The 9,835-nt window shown below is 39.4% G+C and overlaps 1 protein-coding gene across 1 annotated transcript in view; it reads left to right on the top strand.

The window, feature by feature from the left end:
* The window catches only part of CRYBG3 (crystallin beta-gamma domain containing 3), a 122,717-nt gene that overhangs the window by 70,883 nt on the left and 41,999 nt on the right, over positions 1-9,835 (top strand). Inside the window, exons 5-10 of the mRNA XM_060234496.1 lie at positions 1,459-1,506; positions 2,147-2,262; positions 3,442-3,586; positions 6,136-6,269; positions 6,800-6,914; positions 7,975-8,010. Of these exons, the coding sequence (XP_060090479.1) occupies positions 1,459-1,506; positions 2,147-2,262; positions 3,442-3,586; positions 6,136-6,269; positions 6,800-6,914; positions 7,975-8,010 (594 nt within the window). The remainder of the gene's footprint in view (positions 1-1,458; positions 1,507-2,146; positions 2,263-3,441; positions 3,587-6,135; positions 6,270-6,799; positions 6,915-7,974; positions 8,011-9,835) is intronic.

The following is a 9,835-nucleotide window of genomic DNA, read 5'->3' as shown; positions in this document are numbered from 1 at the left end:
ATAGGGTGGCTGTTTGGCACATGGACCCTGATGTGGGGTCTGTCACCATGGCATTCCTGTGGGATGGAGTTTGGTTGCTGCTGTTTCCTTGGGTGGGGGTGGGACACAGCAATAACCTTCAATATCTGGAATATTTGATTAACTGGCAACAATTCTTCCCTGCAAGATGATAATAATAATACTTTTTATTTATATCCCGCCCTCCCCACACAAGCAGGCTCAGGGCGGCTCACAACGTATAAGTGCAATACAATAAAATCATACATAGCAATGAAATCATCATAAATCAATTTACAAGTTACATTAAAATTAACATTAAGGTGCTAAAATAGGTCTTTCATAAGTTCAGTGGGAAGAAAAAAGAAAACATATACAGCGACACTATCTTAGTTCGGTATGGGTGAAGGCTATTTTAAAGAGGTAGGTCTTGCAGGCCCTGCAGAATTGGTCTAAACATCGCAGGGCCTGTACCTCCTCTGGGAGTTGATTCCACAGCAGTGGGGCCGCAATGGAGAAGGCCCGATCCCGGGTGGTCTTTAATCTGGCCTCCCTTGGCCCAGGGATATTCAGCTGGTGCTTTCCAGCTGACCTCAGTGCTCTCTGGGGCTCATATGGGGAGAGACAGTCCCTCAGGTAGGCAGGCCCTCGGCCATATAGGGCTTTAAAGGTCATGACCAGCACCTTGTAACGAACTCGGTAGACCACTGGCAGCCAGTGCAGTCCGCGCAGCCCTGGCTGCATGTGCTCCCATCTTGGGAGCTCCAATAGCAACCTAGCCGCCGCGTTCTGCACCAGCTGCAACTGCCGAGTTCAGCACAAGGGCAGCCCCATGTAGAGGGCGTTGCAGTAATCCAGTCTCGAGATGACCGTAGCATGAATCACCATTGCCAGGTCCCGGCGCTCCAGGAAGGGGGCCAACTGCTTTGCCCGCCAGAGATGAAAAAACGCGGACTTGGCAGTGGCCGCTATCTATGCCTCCATTGATAATGAAGGCTCCAGAAGAACCCCCAAGCTCCTGACCCTGTGGGCCGCTTTCAGCGGCACACCGTCAAGAGCTGGCAAGGGGATTTCCCTTCCCGGGGCACCACGACCCAAGCAAAGGACCTCCGTCTTCGCTGGATTCAACTTCAGCCCACTCAGCCTGAGCCAACCAGCCACGGCCTGCAATGCAAGGTCCAGGTTTTCTGGGACGCAGTCAGGTCGGCCATCCATTAATAGATAGAGCTGGGTGTCATCTGCATATTGATGGCACCCAAGCCCAAACCTCCGAGCAATCTGGGCAAGGGAGCGCATGTAGATGTTAAACAACATCGGAGAGAGAACTGCCCCTTGTGGCACTCCACACACTAGTGGGTGCCTCCGGGACACACTAGTGGGTGCCTCCAGGTAAGCTTTTACTGTATCTTTTGTCAATTCATAATTAAAGTAAAATAATTTTCTTCTGCACTTTAATTTCAGTATCCCATTGGCAGAGAGAAACTCAGATGTAATCCAAGACCAGGAAAAGTGAGTGACTGTTGAATAAGAGATATTATTGTACAGAGAATATTTAGAGGGAGTGGGGAAAATTTTGAATAAGGGACAAAAATCATTCTACATTTACCTGGACATATTTTTTTACCCAGTTTTCTCTAGTAGTTATCAATGGCTCTTCCCAAATGTGTGTTTTTCAAAAGTGGCCTGTGGTGTTGGTTTTTTCCCCAGACGTAAGGCTAAATTTGTTTAAGGTGCTTAAGGCTAAATTTGAATTTAAAGGCATATAATCTTCCCCACAAACCATAAGCTAAAATAGCCCAAGGAGATGCTGTTTTCCATATTCTGTTTGCTGCATTATTAGAACATACAAATGTCTGTAATGGGATAAATCATAGTTCCTTGAGGGTCACTCCTGGGAAGGATAGACCATGTGTTCTCCACTCCTGCCTGAAAATTAGCTTCAAAAAAATGAAGGGCTTACAAATCAAGTTTGACCCTAAGTTAGAAACTGAATAATTTAAGAGAGCAAATCCAATTCCAGCTGATTTCCTCCCCCCCCCCACCATTTAACTAGCGGAACTTGTGTAAATGGTCTGCCTAATACTTTTTAAATTAAGAAGAATAGGAAAAAATGTAGTTCGATGCTTAACAGTATTTCATATTATTTCAGATGGTTATTTGTGATCTTAAGGACAGCAAAAATAAACATGAAATTTACCGTGATGAACTAGATACTACAACCTGGATGTTTTCAAATGAAGCATTAATCAAAGTTGTTAGAGGATGGTATGAAATGCATACTTTTCATTTGCACTATAAACCTGGCATGTTGTTGTTCACTAAAAAGAGATTTATTTTACTACATTTGTTAAAAATAGAGTATTACACAACACTGGGAGAATTGTTCTTCTGATGAAATACAGAAAGTCTAAAGTAAGAAGAAGCTTCAGAAATGTATCATTCTCAGACATGTGATAATAACATGAAGTATAATTTGTACTTCAGTTTCACTAATGGCGTTTCCAGATTATCAATTTCAGTGTGCAACAAATATTCAGTAACTGAGGTTCTGGGAAGGTATTGTCCAAAATTAATCCGTAATAATCATGTATTGGTAAAGAAATTGCATTTTTCCAGGACCCTAACACAATTTGTTAAAACAGTCTTTCTGGAGCAAGGGGTTTATTGAAGAGCTATTGTGGAATATGGTTGATTGAGCATCACAAACATTTCTTGGGTGTTGCATGTTACATCAGCTGGGATGAGCACTCCCCCCAGTCTTTATGCTTAACTATGCTTAACTTCTTTTAAAAATTAAAGACTAGACACTAAGTACTTCTCTCCCTCCCTCCCAATGTAGCCATCATGATGACAGGCATTCTTACTATATCTGTTGAAAGTTGGAGATCTGAGAGAAGCCAATGTAGGGGGCAATGACAGTTTGGAAATTACCACCCCTCTAAATTGCCCCTTCAGGATTTTCCAAGCTCCTCTCTCATTTTCTTTTGACTGACTCCCACCTACTATCAAAGTCAGTGGAGTATTTTCAGTCCTTGTGCCATGTTGTGCCATGTTGAGGGGGTTTTCCTTCTTTCTTTTCTTTAATTTTCAAATGTACACTTTTTTCTGTATACCTAGAAAGTTTCCCAGGTAGGTACTATTTCTACCATACATTGTGGCTGCTTTTGTCATCACAGAAGCTGGATGGTTTATTAGGCAGAGATCTTTGTTTCCTACCATCTTCAGAAATTAGAGGCTTTCAAACCATTCATGATAGCCTGATTACCATTAATCAGTACACAATGTGCACTTGTGTTTTGGTGTGAAAGAGCAAAACAAATTTAGATATAGCAATAAACATCTTTTTAACATGAAATAACACAATAATTTTCTTGTAGTATTAGGGTTATGTTAGCAACTCTCTGGTAAAATGCCTACATTCCTGTATTTATTTTATTGATATAGCTGGATGTTGTATGAAAAACCTCAGTTTCAAGGTCAGAATTTCATTCTGGAAGAAGGAGAGACATTACTGAGTGATATCTGGAATACTCACACTGAGAAGCCTCAAGGAAATTTCACAGTTGGTTCAATCAGACAAGTAGTGAAGGTATTTTACTGTTCATTATGAAAGACATGGGCTAGTTACAATGCCCACATTGGTATCTTTCTGTCCCCACCCCCGGTCATTATTTCTTGCATCCTACTTCATATACAATTATTTTTGTAGTCAGTGGAGCATCATGCTGTTTATAAGCCCTGAAGCATCAGAGATTTTTCTTAGTCTTTCACTAGATAGTACTTGTTTCAGTTTTTGCACTTCAAAAATTATCTTTAGATCTTGCCTACACTAGGCATTTGCTGCATGCCTAATTTCCTTAAAGGATATGTTTTATTGTGCTTATTCTTTCAACACACAATGTGTAAGTTCTTTAAAATATACAATTCTGTCAAATAACACACTTTGACATCTGAACGCTCAGAGTTAAAACTGACAGAACTCATATCACCACTTGAGATTGCATTGGTAATGAGAAAGATAATAGATCAAGATGGATATGCATGTTAGTCTGTAGTAGTAGAAAAAACAGTCCAGTAGTACCTTAAAGACTAACAAAATTTATGCTAGAGTATGAGCTTTTGTGAGTCACTGCACACGTCTTCAGATACCTTCTTTCTTTGAAAAAGAATGTTATACTAGTAGATGCTTGTCATGCAGAAGGTCCTGGGTTCAATCTCCATGATCTCTAGTTAAAAGGATTAGGTAGTGGATGATATGAAAGATCTCTGCCTGGGTTCCTGGAGAGCCACTACCAGTCTGAATAGGCAGAATTAACTTCGATGGACCAAAGGCCTGATTCAGTATTATGCAGCTTCATATGTTCAAAATGGTGTGGATGTGTTGCTGTGCCAATATAAAGAAATTTCTGTGTATGATACAATTTTTCATAGTTGTGCTATACTAAGCATATGTGTGAATACATTATGAGAATAAATTGAACATGAAATTGGGTTTTCCATTATATCCACATAACAGAAGCCTCTAAAGTCCAGCCTGAATTTCACCTTAGTCAGAATGAATTAGAATGTCTAACCCAGGGGTGTCACACTCATTTGTAATGAGGGATGGATCGGACATAAATGAGACCGTGTCAGGCCGGGCCATGTGTGTATCTATTTAAGATTAGGTAGCAGAGATATAAACTTTTTAAAGGAGATAAACACGACTAAATTTTTTTTAAACCCTTAAAGTGAAACATGCTTAAAACATTAGCAGTTGTTGGTCTTAAAGGGGCTTTCTTTGTATTTCTCCCATGGGATCCAGGGGACTGGGCAAAGGGAGCTTTGGCTCTCCCTCCTCCTTTCCTCCTCGGGGGACCAGGAGGGGAAGGAGCCTTAACCATGGAGAAAATTGAGGTTTTGCTTTGTAGCTCCTGTGCAATTGAGCAAGCCTTGCAAAGCAAGCTGAGATGCAGAAGGAAGCAAGAGAGAGGGAGAAGGAAGCAGACAAGAGACAGTTGCTCAGAGGCCTGATAGGAGCCCTCCGGGGGCCTGATTCAGCCCCCAGGCTGCATGTTTGACACCCCTGGTCTATAACCTATACTTCATACAGTGTAAAAATATAGCAGCAAAAGTAACCCAATATCCTGTTATTTACTCCATGCTTTGGTGTAAATCCAGAATTAAACTGTGTTGGTTTGACCTTGTATCCAGAATTAAACTGTGCTGGTTTGACTAATTCCCCACTAGCTTTGTCCTAGTCTTACGCTCCTCTTCTGTGTGGCGCTTCTGTCAGATTTCACACAAGCTGCCCTGGGGCACCTCTTTCCCACAGCAAGCAAGATCCTCTGAAAACTGGTTTCTGCTTGGGAAAGAAGCGGGGTGAGTGGCAGCCTCGAAGCAGCTTCTGCAGTATCCAATGGAAGCACCACAGAGAAGAGGCACGTGAGACCGGGACAAGGCTAGTGGGGAATTGGTCTTTGTTCTCTTGCTTTAAACCAACATGGCTACCACCTGAAAACAAAGCAAGTAATATGAGTACCTTGTATGAAATCACTAATTTTGTTATATTTTTAATTCTGCAAGCAAGCTTCCCACACTACTTCAGATTTGTGTGTCTTTTATGATTAGAGAGTGGTCCTGAAATCTTACTTCATTGAAGGATGGTTAAAAATAGTTGAAGTCTTTCAATGTAAACATTGAGTCATATTTAAAAATTGAGTCATATTTAAACTAACCAAATGGAAGATGAGATCTCACATTCCCTTAGATGTAAGAATCTAGAATATTGCAAACCTTTTTAAGAAAATGCAACCTTCTATGTTTACCGAATATATGTCTGTATCTCCTGTATTTAAATAGAACAACAAACCATTGTTTCTAGTAGAACTGTCTGCTTCTTATGGTGACTTCATGCTTGTCTCTGAATAATTTTTATATTGTTCTGATAATGTGTTACATCTATAACTTGTGTTAAATCTATAACTTTGAAGTTATTTTGATTCTGTTTTTATTGATGTTAGTCATGCCATTGTATGTGAAAATGCTAGCTCTATGATTCCATAAAGCTATGCTTGGAGATGTAAATATATAAATAATATCCAAATACTCAGAGTTCTTACACTTGACTTTATTTTTACTCTCTTATTTGCTTTGCAGAGTTGTAGTGTTCCTGAGATTGAGCTTTCTCCACAAACTGACACAGATAATTCCCCAGTCTGTATTCAGAATGCAATTGCTAATTTAGAAGAACTGGAAGTCAAAAATCCTACTCTTCTTGTCAAAGCAGGAGTGTGAGTACCAGTTTTATCTCATTCATAAATTTATTTTTCTCAATGTGGCCAAACCTGTGGATACTTGAGACTGGAGCCATGAACAGATAAGATAGTTCTTTCTACACACCTGAGAAAATTCTCAGGTTAGCATTGAAGTCTGAAACAAACAAAAAAAACCCTCCAAACAATAGAAGCAGCACCTATACCTTTACGAAAATAATACCCTCTACAGTAGCCATTATGGAAGTTGCTAGACAACCACAACAATATTGCTAGCCTTCAAGACTTTGTTTTTGCCAGTAAAGGGCAGGAAGAGGGGACAGGGCACTTTCCATGTTTATTTTGGCTTTAGAGGGAAAACTTACAGAAGTACCAGGAATATAATGGGGGGATTGTTTCTCCTGTGCCCATTGCAGTGCTAGAATAGAATGCTGGAGTAGGTTGCCCTTTGGACTGATCCAGCAAGTTTGTCTTGAAGAACGATACTTTAACCTGAATTAACACTGTGTTAAATGAGTTAATACATTATTTTCTTCTCACTCTAATAGATGGCTTGCCTATTCAGAAGCTAGTTACAAAGGAGAGGTGATGGTTTTGGGAGAAAATCACAATCTATATGAGCTTTCAGCAGCTGATGTAAAATCTCTTCATCCATTGAAAATGGTGAGGAAGTAAAATTTTCTAGTTCGTTTTGCACCAATCCATTGCCTCTGCCTCACAATCTTATACCAGGTTGTGAATCCCTTCTGTGCCCAAACACCCACATTGGCTAAGATCATCCAGACGCACCAGTATTCTGTGTCATAGTTCCAAGAATAAGTAATAGCATGAATAGTTCAGCCAAGAACTTGCCTAAGGGAAAATATTTTTGCGTGGTTGTACTGGTTAAAAGAGACTCCATTCAAATGCATTGAGTATAAAAAATTAACAGGATTTTTCTTATCACATAAATTGTACAGTATGACATGTACGGGATTCATATGCCACTTTTTCCCAAAAAAGAGATTTACAAAAAACTACTGAAATATAAATTGCCCAAAAAATACACTTAAATAACAACAGGCAAATACAATGTTCTTGATTTTTGTATGATGTCATGATAGGTTAAAAATTAAATTTAAAATTTTCTGTACGCAGAGCTGTTCTTGTGCAAAATAGTTTCCTGTAAAGAACTCCCTTTTGAATTGCATGGAAATCTGATTTCTTGCATGCCATATGAATGTTATTACACTCTGCCTGACCTCATCTCCAGTGCTAAAGAGGCACTTTTTGTAGGGGGTAAGAAAATTGTACAGGAATAGAAAATGTTGTTGTCTTTTGTTTTATCTGTTGAAGAATTCTTAATTCTTAGCATGCAAGTGAACACATAGACAAATACATTACCTATTTTAGTTTTAATAGCTACTGGTTTGTTGTATGAATTATAGGTAGGTTTTTTGGGGGGGGCAGTGGTTATCTCTGAGTACAAGTTAACTTATATAAACTATAATCTTATGCAAAGTTGCCCCTATGAGCTTGTACTGGAGTAACTCAGCAAAGGATTGCCCTATCCATCACATAGTTTATTAAACCATTGTAATCCACAGTATTATTTAAGTGTAGATCAGGGCTGAATAGGAGATTATCTCACAAGCTGCATTTGTTCAAGTATGTGTAGGAATAATGGGATAGAAACATGATCAGATTTTACATCTTAATATTTTTATTTTGTTTTATGCGTTAGGGTGGCCTCAAAGTACAAATGCCCATGAATGTTAAGGTAAGTAGATAACACGTTAACAGTAAATTAATATTGCTTGTAATCTTTGAAGTACTTAAATTTTTTCTGGAATGAGTATAGCATATTTTATGAATTCTTATACATTTTTCTGCATTAAAAACACTAACAGTATCATCTTATGTAGCATTATACCCTTCTAAGCCCATTTACTTCAGTAGACTTAAAGGTAAAGGTAGTCCCCTGTGCAAGCACCAGTCACTTCCGACTCTGGAGTGACGTTGCTTTCACAGCAGAGTTTTTAATGGGGTGGTTTGCCATTGCCTTCCCTAGTCATCTATACTTTCCCCCAGCAAGCTGGGCACTCATTTTACCAACTTCGGAAGGATGGAAGGCTGAGTCAACCTCAAGCCAGCTGCCTGAACCCAACGTCCGCTGGGATCAAACTCAGGTTGTGAGCAGAGTTTAGGACTGCATACTGCAGCTTTACCACTCTGCGCCATGGTGCCCCCACCTTCTGATATTGGGCAGCTAGCAACCTAAGAAATGGCACCGCAACTCTGAAGCTCTCCCCCCATAGGGATTCATCTGTCCCCTTCTTTTGTCAGGTGAAGACTTCATTGTTTCACTTGGCATTCCCTTAGTGATCCTTTCTTCTTAACCAAAGTGTAAATTACTGCTGTTATGTTTTGTGTATATTCTAGCATTAATTGTTTTTAATGATATATACATTGGGGGGTGTCTAATTTTAATGTTTTTAAAATGTGGTTTTATTCTGTATGTTATAAATTGTTAGCCAACTTGGTGGCCTTAGTAGGGGCCAGTATACAAATTTTGTAAATAAAAATTAATTATAAAATAATGTTTAAGATGACCGATGTATTCTTGATCTCACAACATTGTGTAGTTTGCAACTTGCCCAATGGTGGGATAGGAAAATATACATAACTGTGGTATTATCAAGTAAATTTTTCTATGAATTACTGAGGGAATAAGGGAAATTGAATGTGTAGCTGCCCTTCCTTCCTTCCTTCCTTCCTTCCTTGCGCATATTTAATGGGTATCTGTTACTAGGCTTTTCCCCACTGCTCAACTTATTCCTGATTTTCTTGGGAGCCAATTCACAAACATTGGGATTGGCCTGGGCATGGTTCTTCCACATATCTGTCCTGTCCCAATTTTCACAGTTGTGGAGTCAGTTTATTTTCTTCTCCACATGCCTTAAATCAGAACTTTCAAGAGAGAGTGCTATGATCATCAGTGGCATCATAGCACCCTCACTTTTTATTTTTTTATACATGCTTATAATGGTATATTGATATCATGGCCGCATTTTTTATAAAATAAAGATATCATTATATCGCTGTACTGCTAGAAGGTTTTTATATTGCTGCTTTAGGGTTCTAGGGGAATTCTAGATACATATCTTTGCCTGAATTGCCAAAATTTGGCCACTACTTTGTTGCCAAAGTGACATGACAGTCTGCATCAAACCAGGTCTTTGATTTACTTGTCTTCAGTGGTTAGGTGTTGCAATCATGAAGTTTCCTTTAATGGATTTGCATCCAGCCAAGAATAAGATGTTGGTCAGCTGTGATCACTGTGTCTGTGGCATTTGCTGAGATCACAGGATTTCAAAGCTGAGATACTTTGTCTGGAGTAAATTCACTTTCTCTTTGGTATTCACTTTCTCAGATCAAATTAACCTTCTGTAACTTAGAACAGGTTCTAGATCAGGATTGAATTGTTCAGAGTTGTTCTCTGGTGGGTTACAGATGGTGAGCTCCAGGGTGATTGGGAGATGGTCACTGTCTTGTTGAGATTCTACCTTAAGGTGCATGTTGTAGCTGAGCAAATCATGAGATGT

Source organism: Heteronotia binoei, chromosome 3 (genome assembly GCF_032191835.1).
Source record: "Heteronotia binoei isolate CCM8104 ecotype False Entrance Well chromosome 3, APGP_CSIRO_Hbin_v1, whole genome shotgun sequence".
Lineage (NCBI taxonomy): Eukaryota > Metazoa > Chordata > Lepidosauria > Squamata > Gekkonidae > Heteronotia > Heteronotia binoei.
This window is presented reverse-complemented; position numbering and strand designations above follow the sequence as displayed.